The 20,600-nt window shown below is 37.9% G+C and overlaps 1 protein-coding gene across 1 annotated transcript; it reads left to right on the plus strand.

The window, feature by feature from the left end:
* Positions 1 to 8,795: 8,795 nt before the first annotated feature.
* On the plus strand, positions 8,796 to 9,698 carry Vmn1r13 (vomeronasal 1 receptor 13). Its single transcript, NM_053235.2, has one exon. It carries the CDS (start codon positions 8,796 to 8,798, stop codon positions 9,696 to 9,698), a length of 903 nt encoding a protein of 300 aa, NP_444465.2.
* The last annotated feature ends 10,902 nt before the right edge of the window (positions 9,699 to 20,600 follow it).

Below are 20,600 nucleotides of genomic sequence, written 5' to 3' on the forward strand. Positions count from 1 at the left end.
CTCTTCCTGTCTTTCTCTCTTCCTTTAATTTTTGATACTAGCCATCCTATACCCTCACATATATGTTTAAACTTATGTAAAAATAAACTATGTGGTAATTGCCTTTCTGTATCTAGAGTATTTCTTCTACATAACATCTAGATTTGTCTATGTTTCTATTAGTGAAAAATGTATTTATATATAATAATTCATATAATATAAGTGCTCACATTATGCCTTTTGCCCGAGTTCATCACCTGTTTATGCTTATAAATTTCTGTCCATATGCCCAGCTGAGATCTCGGGTTCTACACTCCAGTTGAAATGAGTATGTGCTGCCTTCTGTGCTCATTGGTGAATTCTAGAAAAGTAGGATGTAAACAGTACTAATGTAATCAGCTTGAATCATCCAGATGCTGTGCCCTGAAGAAATGACTCATCCTAATTCCATATATTACCTCCATCAGCATCTGACCTGTGCAAGAATATACAAAGCCATATTTTCAGTATGTCCTAAGTTCAGTTTCCCACAAATCTATTGCCTATAGCCGATGAATCAGTAAACAATTGCACATCTGTCCACATCTAATTTCATGTCAAATATATTTGTAATCTCTGAAGTTTTATATAAGTTTCTTCACTTATGTCTTTCATGATTGTCTAAGAGATAGGTTGTAATGCAATAGCTGTATACTTCTGGGCAGAATCTGCATGGGGGCAGACCCCTCAGTAAACCAGGCCCTAATCTTGTTTTCTTCAGTCATCCAATCATAGGTCACACCGTGCAATCCCCACAGAATATTCTTGGTGACTGAAGACCGTGTACTAGGAGTAGAGTCATAGGTATTTTTCATTACTTGTTGTACCCTAAGAACCTGCTAAGGCCTTGTCACATAATCACTACATGAATTTGAAGACTAATGGATATTGTGCACACCCAAATTCATAACTTGGTTGGTCAAATAATACCCAGCTTAAACAGAACCTAGATTCACATGGTAATCTGGTGACCCACTGTCAAATGTTTGGTTTCTTCTAAGATCCAATAACAGGTACAAGGCTGTCTGTTAAGGGGAGGTTATCTATTTGCCAATGATGGTAGAGTCTTGGTCCCAAATCCCAATGGCTCCCATTGTGATTCACATATAGGTGCCTGATAAAGCTCCAGAAAAGATCTCTATCTGCTACTGAAACTCATGTAAATTAGGTCTTCTTCCTTTAATCACAGCACTACATTTGCTGGATATATTATTTTAAGATTGGTGTCATTTAGCACTTGGAATGTATTGAGCAGACTCCTCAGGCTTCCAAAATTTACCTTGAGAAATCAGCTGTTCCTACTCTACCATTTCCTGTTATCAGGGGAATTCATTTTTTCATTTAATGGGTTTTATTTATTTGTCATTTGAAGTTTTTCTCTTAGAGCTTTCAATCCATTTTTTAGTTTTGAATATTTAGTGTTTTACTTATAAGATTCATGATTTTTTTTTTGATTCTGCTCTTTTCTGTGCATTCTGTGTGCTTCTTGAGTTTTATGGGTGTGTCTTTGGGTTGCTTTCTTCTATGACCTTATTGAATGTCTTGTATTTGCAATTGACTTGGGATTATTTTCCCTCACCTATGCCTTAAACTTGAAGGTTTGACATGTTTCATGGTGTCTTACATTTATAATACTTTCTAGGTATGGTCTCTTATCAACTGAGCTACATCCCGATAAACAGTCCTGTTTCTCCTGATAAAAGAATTTCATTACCTCACTTCTGTGTGCTGTAAAGAACGATTACTTTTCCTAAGTGTATTTGGAGGAGGTGACTTCTTCCTAATTTTATTAAAAGTGCTGTTAATTTCTAGATGAAACCCTGAAACCTCTGTCAAGTAAGTACGGAGGGGACCCATGGAGGTTTGGGAAGCAGGAAGGACACCATGAGAAATCTAAAATGTTTTCCTACTTCTTTTAATGGGGGCATCATTATTATTGTTATGCTTGTTTTGTATAGGACTAGGATCGGTTGATCCACATAGACACATATGGCCCAGAGAGAATAGCTGACACATGGGAAACCCAGAGTTCAGCTGTTCCTAATTCACTGTTCTCCTGGAATTAGGAAAGTTTACTTTTCTCTTTGAAGGTACCACTTTGTGACAATGTCAAGGTCAGAATTTCCTTCTCCAGATGACATGCTAATTAAGGGTCTATAGAGAGATGAGCTGATGACATTATTTCCTTATAACTAGTTTTGGGGCCTCATGCTACACAAATGCTTGTCAAAGGCACAACCTGGTGAGTGTTTCTTTTCCTCTTCATTATAGTGAGCTTTAAGTTAGTGTTAGAATGAAGCAGAATTTTCTCTACAAAGTGATTAAAAAATCCATTGCCTGGAATATTATTTTTTGAGGCCTAGTATGTAATAAGCATTCAACAGATGCTTATAGACATAAAGGTACTAGTGTAATAATTTATAAAAGAACATAGATTTCATTTCTTTTGATCTCTGATTATGTACATGACAGAAGGAAGCTATTGGAAGGAGGGCAGGTTCTTAGTAGAATGATGGAGAGACAGGAAAGGTTAATAAGGTGAAGGTGATCAATGGGTATTATGGGTGAATATGTCATGAAGCCCATCACGTTTTACAATAGGGATCCATTCATGTGCATGTTTAAAAGTAGCTCCTAGTGCACCATTTTAAGCAGCACATATAACATAGGATTCTCCTGAGAGTGTACTCTAATAATTCTAAGGTCATGTCTCCACCTAGATCTTGCCAGCACTGTTAGTTTTCCACCCCTGTAACAAGACACTGAAATACTTAAGAGTGTGAAAAACAAAGCACACAGGTATGTTGGTGTGCACAAGTGCACTTATACTATCAGGTGACATTCAAGTTGTAATGTGTATTTTCTACTTTTCTTTAGTTAACCTGATGTATGTGTTTAATTATATAAAGTGTAAGGTAGGAATATACAAGAAATATTAACTAATTTAGAGTTTATCAGTAATTTTCTGGTTTGTTAAGTTTGCATATGCTTAGTAATTCTTAGGAAAGTTTCAACCCATAGCCCAGGAAACATAAGACATGGTTACCATTATATAATATGTTTATTTAAACTTAGATTTGTTTATTCTACTGCAATAATTTCTAATAAAGTAGATCTTTTCTGGGTATTTCAAAAGTATCTGGAAATCACTTCTCACTTATTTATTAAATACATGTAATAGCTTTATAAAATACAAAGTTGATAATGTGCTGTAGATATTTGAGTGTTTCAATTAAAATAAATTCCATTTTAATATTTCACGATTTCTAAATTGAACCTTGTAACATTGCTACTGACATAACATATAGTAAGTTTTTCCTTAGCTGTGAGAAAATTATTTTCAATTCTCCAATAGTACAAAATTAGCTAAGGTCAATATTCCCAAATTTTCCTTCAATAATTACAAATACAATTGCTTATTCACAATGAAATGCAATGTAAAATTAAGTGTAGGTGGTGGATATCACAGACACCATTATTATTTTTCTTGAATATATTTTGCTATTGAATATAAGATTCAAATCAAAATGAACGCAGTTGTGGTGGCATACACCTATCACACTTATGATTCCAGGATTTTCCTTCTTTCTTTCTACTTCTGTTTTTTGCTTTCGATATAGTTTATTCTGATGAAGTTACAGAAATAGATATAAAATACATTTTTAAAAGAACAGTTAATGACTTAGAAAAATAGAGCCCTAAAGTTTTAAAAAATCCAATATAAATTTACATGAGGAATATTTTAAGTTATTTCAGATGGTAACGAATACTACCTTGTGCACAGTATTTTTGATGGAGACCAACACAGAATGCTGTTCTATAATCAGCCCAGAGCACACTGGCCCATATCCATCCAGAATGGCTTTACAGAATACGTATTTGATACACTCTTATGAGGAAAATCATGTGAATTTCAATGCAGTTGCTGCTACCACATGTACTCCAAAGCCCATCAAAGCCCTGCATCAAAACTGAATGTAAAATCAGGAAGACTAAAACACTACCGTTTCCTTCTTTGTCAGAACTCTCACTGACCTCAGGAGGAAAGAACATCACTGCTAAAGGTGCTCAGCAGCTCATGTCCAGGCTGGCACTGTTCAGGGCTCCATACTAACTGGGGATGGCTCCCATAGAGAGCAGAGGAAACCTGGCACCCTGACAGGACATACACTTGTAGGGCCTACACTCTTTGGGGCTGTTGTGCCAGGAAGTGTTCTTGAACCCCAAAACACCACCAAGGAGTCTTTTCTAATGCAAAAGCATCAGAGTATCTTTATTATAAACTCCTCAGGCTTGGGCTCTCCTCCAACCCAGTCCTGACCCGGCAGGATGGAAACCCTTAAACCCTCAGCAGAACAAGTTTTTATAGGAAAATAGGAGCAAGTGAGAGGGTGAGGGAGAGGAGTGTCCAGTCTGGCAAGCATATAATAGAATGACTATAAGCCCACAGGTAGGTGCTCTGAAGCAAGAACTTGAATCACAAACGGTCTGAAAGTACATCTGAAAGAATCAGAAAAATCTTTGTTTAACTGTTGCTAGGAAGTAGCTAGGGAGTAACTCTGGCCAAGGACAAGTGTTAGGGTCCTTCCTGCTACGTGGGTACAGCTTGGGTTCTCCTGCAGGTCAAGTTGTCAGGCAGTTTTTTCTTTTTTCTTTTCCTTCCTTCCTTCCTTCCTTCCTTCCTTCCTTCCTTCCTTCCTTCCTTCCTTCCTTCCCCCCCTCTTGTGTTTCCTTTTTTTCTTTTTCCTTTTTTTCTTTTTTGTAAGATGGAGGTGGGTCCCAAGAGGGAGTAGATTTGGCCTCTCAGGGCCTGAATTATTTTTGCCCCTGATGTAAGGACATCATGTCTGAGAAGCTACATCTAGTACATATTTTTTTAAATTTAATGTTCAGTCTGTTTGTGTGAGGGAGTTTGGTCCACTGGAACTTGTGTTACAGACACTTATGAGCTGCTGTCTGGGGCTTGAGAATTGAGCCTAGGTTCTTTTGGAAGAGCAGCTAATGCTTTAAAATATGTACCACCTTTCTATCCCAAACTGTCTATGTTTTTCAAAATCCTGGAAGTTAAAGCACCTCTGGGCTAAGGAAGAATTCACCAGGCAATTGGAAGCCACTGCAGTGCAGTGCAGTCCAGGGAACAGAATCAGACAGGACAACTAACTCCTGCTGAGGGGAGCAGGAGAGCTGTGGCATAGGCAGATAAACCCAGGACAGACTGATTTTTTTCAGATGTTATAAAACAGCCCTCTAGTCAAAGAAAGAAAGGAAGAAAGAAAGGAAGGAAGGAAGGAAGGAAGGAAGGAAGGAAGGGAGAGAGAGAGAGAGAGAGAGAGAGAGAGAGAGAGAAGAAAGAGAGAAAGAAGAAGAAAGAAAGAAAGAGAGAGAGAAAGAAGAAGAAAGAAAGAAAGAAAGAAAGAGAGAAAGAAGAAGAAAGAAAGAAAGAAAGAAAGAAAGAAAGAAAGAAAGAAAGAAAGACAGACATCCTCCTTCTCCCATGTTCCTGCCTCAGAGGTGAGCAACAGTACAATGTGTGCAGAGCTGGTAAGGCAGACTGGCTTGAGAGTCTGACACTTCATTAATTTTAAAAGACAGAAGTAAAAGGGAAGGAGACACAACAAAAACTGAGGACACTCTTTTCAGTTTCAAACCACCAACAAGGCTTTGCTTTATATTCTACTAATGAACTGTTTCTGTCTCTTAGCATCTAGCCATCTTAGCATGTAGCCATCTTAGCATATATCCCAGCACTTTCTAGGCTAAGGCACAAATATTGTAGGTTTGACTGAAGTCAATTTGAAGCACAGGTTGTCAGATCTTTCCCCTTTTTCTTAAACTCTTTCTCTCGTCTCCCTCTCACAAAGAAATATAACAAAATTAACGTTGAAACAGATAATGTGGAATGATGAAATTGTTGATCATTAAGAAATGGAACCAAATTATGCCAGTTACTGACATTAAGTCACTGGCCACCATGTACCTACACCACAAAAACCAAATGATAAAAACTTGAGTTTGTATTTGCAATAATTAGAGAATTTTCAGTTTCTTTTGAATAAATCACATGAAATGTCTGCACTAGTAATGTAGTCAGGAATCATGTATGTGATGAAATCAATGGGAAATACATTCTCCATCTTTTAAAAGTTCATTTTATTGCACAAACATATCTTACATAAGTCTCAGTTTTTCACTCAGTTAATATAAAGATATTCATGCTATCAGCCATGGCCCACAGTATGTCATTGCTCTATTCATAGTCTGAGTAGGCCAATACTTTCACACACACACACACACACACACACACACACACACACACACACACACACATTTGCAGGCCACATCTTCAAATATTTCCAAAACTCACGCCATACAACTTGTTATGAAACTCTCCATATGATTGCTTTCCCATTTCTGCTACTCTTCTTCATCTCAGGGGAACTGGCTGGTAAGTATGAGATGGTCATTGTCTTAGTCAGGGTTTCTATTCCTGCACAAACATCATGACCAAGAAGCAAGTTGGGGAGGTTTATTCAGCTTACTCTTCCACATTGCTGTTCATCACCAAAGGAAGTCAGGACTGGAACTCAAACAGGTCAGGAAGCAGGAGCTGATGCAGACACCATGGAGGGATGTTCTTTACTGGCTTGCCTCCCCTGGCTTACTTAGCCTGCTCTCTTATAGAACCAAGACTACCAGCACAGAGTGGTCCCACCCACTAGGGGCCTTTCCCCCTTGATCACTAATTGAGAAAAATGCCTTACAGTTGGATCTCATGGCGGCATTTCCTCAACTGAAGCTCCTTTCTCTGTGATAACTCCAGCTGTGTCAAGTTGACACAAAACTAGCCAGTCCAGTCATATTCATCAGCATCTGTGTGCTTCCAGTTACACCCCCACAACCTCAATTTCCAAAGAACAATTCACCTCTTTCAGTTATTTAAGAGTATCAGATAATAGCTCTGAATTGATACCTTGTGAACAACTGACCAGTATTTAGTTTTGCTGTCATTATATACTGTATAAAGTTTCCACGGGGCTAGCTTAGATGGCTAAGATCCCAAGATTCCTAAAAACTCATTCTTATTGCTGACAGTGGAAAATATATCAGGCAATCCTATGTATCTTGTCACTTGAAGTCACATACACAGTGTATGTTCTGAGTATTCACACTGCTTTTAGGTCATTAATCACTAAACATGGTAAAACTTAAAAATGAAAATGTTATTTTTCAACTAGTATATTTGTATGTTCCTTAGAGTATTAATCTCCACAAAGTAGAATGCAAAGTTCAGTATGAATTCATAATAGAAGTTTAAAATCAAATACTGTCATTGTGGAAGGCTAAAGTGAATTTTCTTGGAAAAATAAAAAGATATGCAGAAAGCAGCTCTTCATCTCTTATTACGCAGCTCTTCAGACAGTTGCTTGGATACTGCCTAGTCTTTTGGTCTGAATCAATTTAATAGTGATGCCTTCTCCATTTTTACTAAACTGTATTGACCTCTTTGGAGTTTAGTACTTACATTTTAAACTAATGCTCTCTTTTGTTGTAGGCTCCTAGGTGGACATCTTCAGATGTGATTATATAGCATGTAAATACTAGAGAAATCAAGAAAGTAAAATGGGATCATTACCAAGATACATGTCGAGGAGGGGTGCAATAGAGACCATAATAGCAGGATATTCTAATCAGAGAAATGGAAAAGTCAGTACTTACTCTGAGGAGGAGGAGGGAGATAAATATAGAACACAGTAGGATTAAGGGTAAAGGGCATAGCAGAACACGGTTTGTTGGAGAGGGAAATAGGAAACTGGACGGTTTTTTTAGGCAAAGGAGAGGAAGATAAATTCAGAGAATGATATAGTTAGGTAAAATTAAAAAAAAATAGATGTCTTAAAAAGCCATAAGAAATCATAGTGTTAGTGATTTAGTTCCTTCCTAAATAAAAAGGAAAGAAAAATAGTGTTTCTCCTGATATCTGAGAGTTAGTTCTTTAATACTGAAATGGGATTCCTAAAGGGTTTGAATGGGATGGAAACTAAACTAGAACCATTTATGACCACATTTATCCACAATAGCTATACAATTAACAGTGTAGGATGTACAATAATGGTCTCCAACTCTGTGTCTTCAGTTCTAGACTCTAAGGATGCACAGCTTCACAGAAAAAGAAACATAAATAAAGATGAATGGGGAAAGTTCTTGCTGATTAAAATAAGATTATCATGAATTACAATGGTGATTCAATTATGAGTCAAAACAAGGTTAGTTGCAAAATAGAACATAGTAAATATTTGTAATTTGAGACATAATCACCTGATTTTTTAAATATATATTTTGTGATTTTTGTCCATCCTGACATATGTTTGTTCAGCTGTACAATTCTGATTAATATTCTGTGCTCATCAGTACTGTTTTAGGTGTAAAATATAAAATGAGGAAAATTATATCAATAGTATGATATTTTTAAGCCATAAGACTCAGGTAAATCAGACAGAACTTTTATGTACAGATATGACTGTAAATGTGTTTATTATCTGTAATACTCTCTCTATAAAGGAGATACATGGAGATTATCTAGACATGTAGGCCATAATTTACATGCTGGAAAACCAAAAGTTAAAGAGACAGGCTAATCAAGAATTAGTATAGAAAATAGAGTGATGATATAGACATACTGTCCAGTGAATCACAAGTTTCATGCGTTGTTTTTTTTTTTTTTTCAGGAATAAGAATATGATTCCCCTATGCTCTTAAGATGAATACATGTTCCACTTATGTTCTCATTAGAGAATGTACTTTATTTTCAAGCTGGGCTTGGATTCATAGCTAATATGTTTCTTCTAGTTTTTTATATTTTCATAATCCTAGGTCACAGACCTAAGCTCATTGACCTGATCTCCTGTCAACTGACCTTCGTTCACATATTGATGATCCTCACTGGAGGAAATGTCATGCTTGCAGACATATTTGAGTCACTGAATGTTGAGAATGACATCAAATGTAAGGCAACTTTATACACAAACAGGGTGATGAGAGGCCTCTCTATCAGCATCACCTGCCTCCTGAGTGTGATCCAGGCTGTCACAATCAGTCCGAGTACCTCTATGCTGGCAAAATTTAAACATAAACTAAGAAAACACATGGTCAATGCTTCTTTCTTTTATATTTGGTCTTTCAATTTTTCTCTTAGTAGTATCCTGATCTTCTATACTGGTGGTTTTACCAATGTGAGTGAGACCAAGCAGATGAAGATCACTAAGTCCTGCTCAATCTTGCCAATGAACTACATCATCAGGGGAATGGTTGTAACAGTGACAACCGTCAGAGATGTGTTTCTTGTGGGAGTTATGCTGATCACAAGTGCATACATGGTGATTATCTTGTTCAGACATCAGAGGCAATGCAAGCATCTTCATAGCATCAACAACCTGAGAACCTCCCCTGAGAAAAGGGCCACACAGACCATCTTGCTGCTAGTAGTTTTCTTTGTGGTCTTGTACTGGGTGGACTTCATCCTCTCATCCACCTCAGTCACGTTATGGATGTATGATCCAGTCATCCTGACTGTTCAGAAGTTTTTGATGAATGCCTATCCTATAATAACTCCTTTGTTACAAATAAGTTCAGATAAGAGAGTAATCAATGTGATGAAAACCTTGCAGTCAAAATGCCACTAGTGTTTATTTTGTTTTTGTTTTTTACATATTGACTTTACATCTGACTCAGTGCCCCTCTCCAGTTACCCCCTGCCATAATACTTCCTCCACACCTGCTTCCCCTTCTCCTCTGAGAGGGTACCCTCCAAGCATCACCCAATACTTGGGATTCCATTCCAACTGAGGCAAGAGAGGTAGCCCAGATAGAACAGCATTTCCCCATATAGGCAACAGCTTTTGGGATAGCAGCCACTCTAATTTTTTAGTACCCATATGAAGTTCAAGCTGTACATCTGTTACATATGTGTGGGGAGGCCTACATGCAGCCCAAGTACATTCTTTGGTAGGAAGCTCAGTTTCTGCAAGACTCAATGGTCCAGGTTAGTTGACTCTGTTGGTCTTCCTGTGGAGTTCTTATCCCTTCTGGAGCAGCAATCCTTTCTCCTATTCTATAACTGTTCCCAATCTCCATCCACAGTTTGGATGTAGGTACCTGCCTCTGTCTGAGTCAGCTGCTAGGTAAAGCCTCTTAGTGGAAACCCATGCTATATTCCTGTTCCAAGCATAACAGAGTATCATTAATAGTGTCAGAGTTTGGTGCTTGCCTATGGGATCGGTATCAAGTTGGTCTATTTATTGGCTGGCTATTCCCTCAGTTTCTGCTTCATCCATCATCCCTGTATTTCTTATAGATGGAATAAATTTGGGGTCTAAAGTTTTGGGTTAGGTTGGTGTCCTGATGGCTCCAATGGGGTTCCTGCTGGCCACAGGGGTCAGCCTCCAAGTGTTCCATATCCCCAGTGCTGTGAGCCACTGATAAGGACACCACCATTAATTGTCGGTGTCTTCCCAATCCCAGGTCTCCATGTCTTTCTGAAGATGCCCCCTAACTCTGCCTGTTCCTGTCATGTTGTTTGCAGATTTCCATGTATTCTTATGGCCATCTGGTTATAACCCTTGCCCCTCACCATACCTGACCCTGAAAGACCCCCATGTTCTGATCTCTTCTCTCACTCAGTTTCTTCCTTCATCTGCCTTCTATGATTTTTCCATTCCCTCTTTCAAATGAGGCTCAAGCATCCTTGCTTGTGCCCTCCTTCCTCTCCAGCCTCCTTGAGTTTGTGGAGTGTAGCACACACATCCTATATTTTATTGCTAATATCCACTTATAAATGAATACATACCCTGCATACTTTTTGGGACTGGGTTAACTCACTCATAATGATATTCTAAAGATCCATACATTTTCCTGAAAAATTCACAACATCTTTGCTTTTAATAGCTGAATAGTAAGTATTTCATTGTGAAGATGTATCATATTTTCTTTATCAATTTTTCAGTTGAGGAATATCTAGGCTGTTTCAAGTTTCTAGCTATTACAGACAAGGTTGGTGTGACATAGTTGAGCAAGTGTCTTTTGTGGGATATTGGAACATCTTTTAGGTATATGCCCAGAAGTGGTATATCTGGGTCTTGAGTTAATACTATTCCTAGTTTTTTGAAAAGAAAAAAAAAAAAAAAAAAAAAAAAAAAAAAAAAAAAAAAAAAGCACTGTCTTACCCAGGGTTTCTATTCCTGTACAAACATCATGACCAAGAAGCAAGTTGGGGAGGTTTAATCAGCTTACACTTCCCTGTTGCTGTTCATCACCAAAGGAAATCAGGTCTGGAACTCAAGCAGATCAGAAAGCAGGAGCTGATGCAGAGGCCATGGAGGGATTTTCCTAACTGGCTTGCTTCCCCTGGCTTGTTCAGCTTGTTCTCTTATAGAACCCAAGACTACCAGCCCAGGGATGGCACCACCCACAATGGTGGCCCTCATCCCTTGATCGACAATTGAGAAAATGCCTTATAGCTGGATCTCATGGAGGCATTTCCTCACCTGAAGCTCCTTTCTCTGTGATAACTCCAGCCTATGTCAAGTTGACACACAAAAGCAGCAAACACCAAATTGATTTCCTAAGTGGTTGTACAAGTATGTACTCTTACAAGCAATGGGGGAGTCTAGCTCCATATCATAGCTAGCATGTGCTTTCATTTGAAATTTTGATCTTTTAAAATACAATTAAATATGTGAACAAAATGAATAAAGTTGTACAAGATGTAAAGCTGGAATTAAAAGCAATAAAGAAAACAAAAATGGGGTTGATCCTGAAGATAGAAAACCTAGGGAGAGAACAGGAACTACAGACACAAGCATCATCAACAGAATGCAAGAGATGAAAGCAAGATTCTTAAATATAAAAGATATCATAGAAGAAATTGATACATGAGTCAAAGAAAATACAAAATGTATAAAGTTTCTAAGGAAAAACATCCAGGAAATTTGTGACATTATAAAAAGGCCATACCTAAGCATGTATAAGAAGAATAGAGGAGGGAAAAGATTCACAGTTCAAAAGTCTAGAAAATATCTTCAACAAAATTATAGAAGAAGCCTACTTCCTACCTAACCTAAAAATTTCTTCCCTAACCTAAAAACAAAGATGGCCATAAACATACAATAAGCTTACAGAAAAACAAATAGACAGACTAGAAAAGATAATCTTCCTACCACATACTACTCAAAATACTAAATATAGAGAAGAATAAAGAATATTAAAAGCTGTAAGGTGAGAAGGCCTTGCATCATATAAACTCAGACCTGTCAGAGTTATACCTGACTTCTCAACAGAGACTCTAAAACCCAGAAGATCCTGGACAGATGTTTTTCAAAGCCCTTGAGACCACAGATGCCAGCATAGATTACTATACCCAACAAAACTCTCAAACACCATAGATAGAAACACCAAGTTATTCCCATGATAAAATCAAATTTAAACAATATTGTCCTAGTAATCCAGCCCTACAAAGGATACCAGAAGGAAAACTCCAAAACAAGCAGGGTAGCTACACCCAAGAAACAGAAGAAATTAAACAACTTATAGCAAAACCAAAAGAAGAGAATGAAACACACACACACACACACACACACACACACACACACACACACACAGACACAGACACACACACACAATCAGCACTAACATCAAAATAACAGAAACTAACAAGCATTTGTCCTTAATATCTCTCAACATCAACTGATTCAATTCACCAATAAAAAGCCATAGGCTAACAGATTGGGTGCATAAAGTAAATAGGATTTTTCATTCTGTTGTATATAAGAAACATGCCACAGCAACAAAGATAAACACCACCTCAGAGTAAACGACCTAAAAATTCTTTTTGAAGCAAATATACTCAAGAAGCAAGCTGGATTAACCATTCTAATATCTAATAAAATAGACTTCCAATCAAAAGAGATGGAGAAGTACACTTCATATTCACCAAAGGAAAAACCCACCAAGTCAATTCTGAATATTCATGCCCAAATGAAAGTACAAACACATTCATAAAAGAAATATTACTCAATCTCAAATCACACATTGAACCACACAAAATAAAAGTAGAGGACTTCAACACCCCACTCTCATCAACGCACAAGTCATTGAAACAAAAACTACACAAAGAAAGCACAAAAACAACAAATTATGAACTAAATGGTTTGAAAAGATATCTAAAGAAACTTTCACCACAAATTAAAAGAATATACCTTCTTTTAAGCACCATATGGAACTTGTCCAACATTGACCATATTACAAAGCAAGCCTCAAGAGATACAAGAAGATTGAATAAGCCCTGCATCTTATTAGATCACCATGGACTAAGGTGGGACTTTAACAACAACAGAGGCAAAGAAAGACCACATTCTCATGGAAACTTAATAACTCTCTACTTAATGGTCATGTATTCAGAGGAGAAAGGAAGTAAGAAATTAAAGACTTTCACAAATTCAGTAAAAATGAAGGCACAGCATACCTAACTTGTGGGACACAATGAAAGCAGTGATAAGAGGAAAGTTTATAGTACTAAGTACCTTCTTAAAGAAATTGGAGAAATCTCATTCTTGCCACTTAACAGCACACCTAAAAGCTCTAGAACAAAAAGAAACAAATATACCCAAGGGGAGTGGATTGCAGGGAATAGTCAAACTCAGGGCTGAAATCGATCAAACACAAAGAGAACAATACAAAGAATCAATGAAACCAATTTCTGGTTTTGGTTTTTTGTTTTTGTTGTTGTTGTTTTGAGAATATCAACAGGATAGACAAATGCTTAGCCAAACTAAAAGGCACAGAGATAGTAAACAAATTAATAATATTTGAAATGAAAATGGAGATATAACAACAGAAACTGTGGTCTTAATTCAAAAGCCTGTACTAGAATATCTAAATGAAATCAATCATGCTTTAGGCAAATTCCATTTTCAAAAGTTAAATCAGAATCAAGTAAATATATTTACAGTCCTATAATCCTTAAGCAAATAGACACTGTCATTAAAATCCTCCCAAACTAGGTTCAGATGGTTTTAGTTCTGAATTCCACCAGACCTTCAAAGAAGTGCTAATACCTATACTCCTCAAACAATTCCACAAAAAAGAAACAGAAGGAGCACTACCTAATTCATTCTATGGTGACACTGTCACCTTGATACCTAAGCACACAAAGACTCAACAAAGAAACAGAATTTCAGACCAATTCTGATAATGAACCTCAACACAAAAATATTCAATAAAATTTAAGCAAACTGAATTCAAGAACACATCAAAAATCTCATTCACAGTGATCATGTAAGCTTCATTTCAGGGATGCAAGGATGCTTCAACTTATGAAAATCTATAAACATAATCTTTTATATAAACAAATTTCAAAAAATTTCCATGATCATCCCGTTAGATGCTGAAAATTACTTCAACAAGATCAAACACTATTACATTTTAAAAAGTATTAGAAAGATGAAGGATTCAAGGCACATGACTAAACAAAACAAAAGCCTCTCCCTATCTAATCAATATTATACTTGAAGTTCTAGTAATAGGAAACAGTCAACAAAAGGAAATCAAGAGGATTCAAATTGGAAAGAAAGAATTCAAGGTTTCACCATTCACAGATGAAACATAATATACATAACTAATCTACAAAATACTACCAGAGCACTCCTACAGGTGATAAACAACTTGATCAAAGTGGCTAAATATAAAATTAATTTGAAGAAATTACTTGCTGTCCTTTATGTAAATGATATGGAGGCTGGGGAAAAAAAAAGGGAAACAACACCCTTCACAGTGAACACAAATAATATGAAATTATTTGGTGTAACTCTAACTAAACATGTACGATAAAATTTCAAGTCTCTGAAGAAAGAAAATGAATAAGATATCAGAAGATGGAAAGATTTCCCATGTTCATGGGTTGGTAGGATTAACATAGTAAAAATGCACATCTTACAAAAAGCAACCTATTGATTCAATGCAATTCCAATAAAAATTTCAACACATTTTTCCATAGCTTGAAAAAACAATTCTCTCCTAAATATGGGAAAAAAAATCCAGAGTAGGTAAAGCAATTCTAAACCATAAAAAAATATTTCAGCAGGTATCACCATTGTTTATCTCAAGCCATACTACAAAGCAATACTTATAAAACTGCATGGTATTGGTATAAAAAGAGACACACTGATCAATGGAATTGAATCACAGGCAGAAATAAATACATACACATGTGGACACTTGATTTTTGTCAACGAACTCGAAACCGTACAATGGGGAAAAAAACATCTTCAACAAATGGTGCTGGTCTAACTGAATGGCTGCATATAGAAGAATGCAATGTATCTATATTCATCATCCTGCACAAAACTTGAGTCCAATAACCAGTCCAACTTGAGATTCATCCCCTGGGCAATATAAAAATGGATACACTAAATCTAATAGGAGAAAAAGTGGGGAAGAGCTTTGACTGTATTGGTACAGGAGACAACTTCCCTGAGCAGAACAGGCTCTAAGATAAACAATTGATAAATGGGACCTCATAAAACTGAAAAGCTTTTGTAAGTTAAAGGACTGGGTCAGTCCTACAAAATGACAGTCTACCAATTGGGAAAGATCTTCACTAACCCTATATGTGACTAAGGGCTAATACTTTATAAAGAACTCAAGGAGTTGGACACCAATGACCTAAATAACCCAATGAATAAATAAGGTACAGAGCTAAATAGGAATTCTCCACAGAGCCATCTCAAATGGCAAAGAATAATTTGAAGAAATGTTCAATGTCCTTAGTTATCAGGGAAATGCAAACCAAAAAACCCTGACATTTCACCTTATGACAATCAGAATGTTTAAGGAAAAACTCAAGGGAAAGCACATGCTGGTGAGGATATGGAGAGTGGAACGAAATATTCCTCCATTGCTGGTGGGACTTCAAACTGGTACATCCACTCAGGAAATCAATCTGTCAGTTCCTCAGAAAATTGGAAATAGTTCTAGCCGAAAACCCAGTTATACAGCTCCTGGACAGATAACCAAAATAAATTCAACGATACCACAAGGACACATGCTCCAATATGTTCATGGCAACTTTATTAAAAATAGCCATGAGTTTAAAGCAACCCAGATGTACACCAACCTAAGAATTGATACAGAAAATATTATTCACAATTGAATAACCCTTAGCTATTAAAAACAAGGACAGCATGAATTTTGCAGAAAAATAGGTGGAACTAGAAAATATCCTGCGTGAGATAACCCAGATCCAAAGGAGCATATATGGTAGTGCTCACTGATGAACTGATATTAGTCATATAGTACAGAGTGCCTATCTTACACCCCAGAGACCTAAAGAAATTAAACAAGAAGGAAGGCCCAATTAGAATAGAAGCTCTATTAGAAGGCAGAACAAAATAATCATAGGAAGCAGAGGGAGGAAGAGAATTGCATGGGAGCATGAATAGAAAGGGAAATGTGGGGTCAGGATCAGGTGTCAGGTCAAAGACAGGGTACTGTGCCAAAAAGATGGAGAAAGAATGGAAATAAGTAGCTGTCTTGAGGGGGTGAGGTAGGAGGAATCTCTTGGAACCTGAGAGACCTGGGATGGGGGAAGCTCTCTAGAGTCAATGTGGGTTATCTTAACTGAGATACCTAACAGTAGGGACATGAAAGGTTTCATATTTCAAGCTTTCAACCAAAATCTGTCTGGTCTTAAAGCAATATAGGGACAAAGATGGAGCAGAGACTGAGGAAATGGACAAGCAATAAGCAGTCCAACTAGAGATGCATCCCTGGGAAATCTTCAACCACTGACAGTATTAATAATACTCTATTATACTTGCAGACAGGAGGCCAGCGTAAACTCTTCTGAGAGGCTCTACTCAGCACCTGACTCAGACAGATACAGATACACACTGTTATGGTTTGTTATATATGCTTAGCCCAGGGAGTGACACTGCTGGGAGGTATGGCCATGTTGGAATATGTGTTTCACTGTGGACATGGTCTTAAGATCTTCACCCCAGCTGCCACTAGCAGCTTCACTTTTTCCTCTAGCAGCCTTCAGATGATGTTAAACTCTCAACTTCAACTGTACCATACCTGCCTTGATGCTCCCATGTTCCTACTTTGGCGATAATGGACTGAACCTCTGAACCTATATGCCAGTCCCAAATATCTAGTGTCTTTATAAGACTTGCCTTGATCATGGTGTCTGTTTACAGCAGTAAAATCCTAACTAAGACACCCACAGTCAAATATTGGATTGAGTTTGGTGACTCTTACTCAACAATTGGAAGAAGGATTAAAGGCCCAGACAGGTATAAGAACTCTTCTAGAAGACAAACAAAGTCAACTAACCTAGGCCCTTTGCAGCTCTTTGAGCCTGAGCCACCAACCAAAAAGCATACATTGCTGGACTGAGGACCCTGGCACATAGGGCTCCCTTGTCTGCCCTCAGTTGGAGAGGATGATCCTAACCTTGTAGAGAAGTGATCTGTTTGGGGATTCAGGGACTTGGGGGCTCCACCTTCTAAGAGGAGAGGGTAGGGGAATAGAGGGAGGGGCTCTCTGAAGGGTGACTGGGTGGAGTTGACTACTTTTGGAATATAAATAAATAAGGAATAAATTAAAGTAATTAAACAACAAATGGTCCCACTGAAGCATCACAAGCAAGATTCTGTGTTCTGTACTGGTCTTAGCATTCTTAGCTTACAAGCTCCCACAGAAAAGCCCACTGAGCTCTGAACACTGTAGTGAGAGTTTTGGTTTCATGATGTTTGTTTTAATCTCAGGCTTGAAGATATGGGGATGCTTCATATTGTCCAAAGAGCTGATTATAATTTGCCTTTTGCTCTAGTCGGGGCATAATTTTGCCAGCTGCAGATAGTTTTTGTGAGTATGTGACTTCTGGAACTCAAGAGATATTTCAGAAGATAACATAAATGCTAGAATCCCAATGGGGTGGTTGTTTGGTTAGTTGGTGGTTGAATTCTTTTAGTTGCTGTTGGGTGCATTTTGTCAAGTAGTCCTGTTGAAGATATGAAAAGAATACATTAAATATCCTGAACTTGAAGACAAAATTTGTCCTAAGTTTCTCAATGCACCTTATCAACAAGAAGTAGTCTAAATATATCGTTGTCCCCTTTGCCTCCTATCATTTTTTTTTCTCTCCTAACTTAGTGCAGGGTATTGAATAGGTAGAAGAAGAGGGGCGGAGAAGCGTGAAAATAAAAAGAAACTGCAAAGTAAAGAAAAATCCAGTTACACAATACTTTCCTAATCCAAAGGTTCAAAGTGTTTCTACAATCCTCCTCAAAGCACGGATCAGGTCTCTCAAACAAATACCCCATCATCCTGGTACCAACTTGACTTAATTAGAGATACCATTGCTTAATGAGCATCATGATTAAGAGTAAGTTGGGAGACCGGGAAAGGGGATGATGGCATTTGAAATGTGAATGCTGAAAATATCTAATTAAAAAAAAATAGTAAGTTGTGCAAGAAAGGATTTATTTGTCTTGCATATTTTAGATGATCACTGGATGAAGTCAGGACAGAAATTCCAACTGGGCAGGCACATTGAGGCAGAAGCTAATACAAAGGTCCTGGAAGGGTGCTGTTTACTTGTTTGCTCCATATGGCTAATTCACCCTGATTTCTATTAGACTCAGGACCACCAGGCAAAAATCATCCACAATCTGTTGAACATTCCCACAGGTAATGAGATTTTTCTAATAAAAATAATTTTTTTTTTCAGGTCTCTGGATAGCAATTTCTTTTTTTTTTCTTTCCATTTTTTACTAGGTATTTAGCTCATTTACATTTCCAATGCTATACCAAAAGTCCCCCATACCCACCCACCCCCACTCCCCTACCCGCCCACTCCCCCTTTTTGGCCCTGGCTTTCCCCTGTTCTGGAGCATATAAAGTTTGTGTGTCCAATGGGCCTCTCTTTCCAGTGATGGCCGACTAGGCCATCTTTTGATACATATGCAGCTAGAGTCAAGAGCTCCGGGGTACTGGTTAGTTCATATTGTTGTTCCACCTATAGGGTTGCAGATCCCTTTAGCTCCTTGGCTAATTTCTCTAGCTCCTCATTGGGAGCCCTGTGATCCATCCATTAGCTGACTGTGAGCATCCACTTCTGTGTTTGCTAGGCCCCTGCATAGTCTCACAAGAGACAGCTACATCTGGGTCCTTTCGATAAAATCTTGCTAGTGTATGCAATGGTGTCAGCGTTTGGATGCTGATTATGGGGTGGATCCCTGGATAAGGCAGTCTCTACATGGTCCATTCTTTCATCTCAGCTCCAAACTTTGTCTCTGTAACTCCTTCCAAGGGTGTTTTGTTCCCACTTCTAAGGAGGGGCATAGTGTCCACACTTCAGTCTTCATTTTTCTTGAGTTTCATGTGTTTAGGATATTGTATCTTATATCTTGGGTATCCTAGGTTTTGGGCTAATATCCACTTATCAGTGAGTACATATTGTGTGAGTTCCTTTGTGAATGTGTTACCTCACTCAGGATGATGCCCTCCAGGTCCATCCATTTGGCTAGGAATTTCATAAATTCATTCTTTTTAATAGCTGAGTAGTACTCCATTGTGTAGATGTACCACATTTTCTGTATCCATTCCTCTGTTGAGGGGCATCTGGGTTCTTTCCAGCTTCTGGCTATTATAAATAAGGCTGCTATGAACATAGTGGAGCATGTGTCCTTCTTACCATTTGGGGCATCTTCTGGATATATGCCCAGGAGAGGTATTGCTGGATCCTCCGGTAGTACTATGTCCAATTTTTTGAGGAACCGCCAGACGGATTTCCAGAGTGGTTGTACAAGCCTGCAATCCCACCAACAATGGAGGAGTGTTCCTCTTTCTCCACATCCTCGCCAGCATCTGCTGTCACCTGAATTTTTGATCTTAGACATTCTGACTGGTGTGAGGTGGAATCTCAGGGTTGTTTTGATTTGCGTTTCCCTGATGATTAAGGATGTTGAACATTTTTTCAGGTGCTTCTCTGCCATTCGGTATTCCTCAGGTGAGAATTCTTTGTTCAGTTCTGAGCCCCATTTTTTAATGGGGTTATTTGATTTTCTGAAGTCCACCTTCTTGAGTTCTTTATATATGTTGGATATTAGTCCCCTATCTGATTTAGGATAGGTAAAGATCCTTTCCCAATCTGTTGGTGGTCTCTTTGTCTTATTGACGGTGTCTTTTGCCTTGCAGAAACTTTGGAGTTTCATTAGGTCCCATTTGTCAATTCTCGATCTTACAGCACAAGCCATTGCTGTTCTGTTCAGGAATTTTTCCCCTGTGCCCATATCTTCAAGGCTTTTCCCCACTTTCTCCTCTATAAGTTTCAGTGTCTCTGGTTTGATGTGAAGTTCTTTGATCCATTTAGATTTGACCTTAGTACAAGGAGATAAGTATGGATCGATTCGCATTCTTCTACATGATAGCAACCAGTTGTGCCAGCAACAATTGTTGAAAATGCTGTCTTTCTTCCACTGGATGGTTTTAGCTCCCTTGTCGAAGATCAAGTGACCATAGGTGTG

Source organism: Mus musculus, chromosome 6 (assembly GCF_000001635.26).
Source record: "Mus musculus strain C57BL/6J chromosome 6, GRCm38.p6 C57BL/6J".
Taxonomy (NCBI): domain Eukaryota; kingdom Metazoa; phylum Chordata; class Mammalia; order Rodentia; family Muridae; genus Mus; species Mus musculus.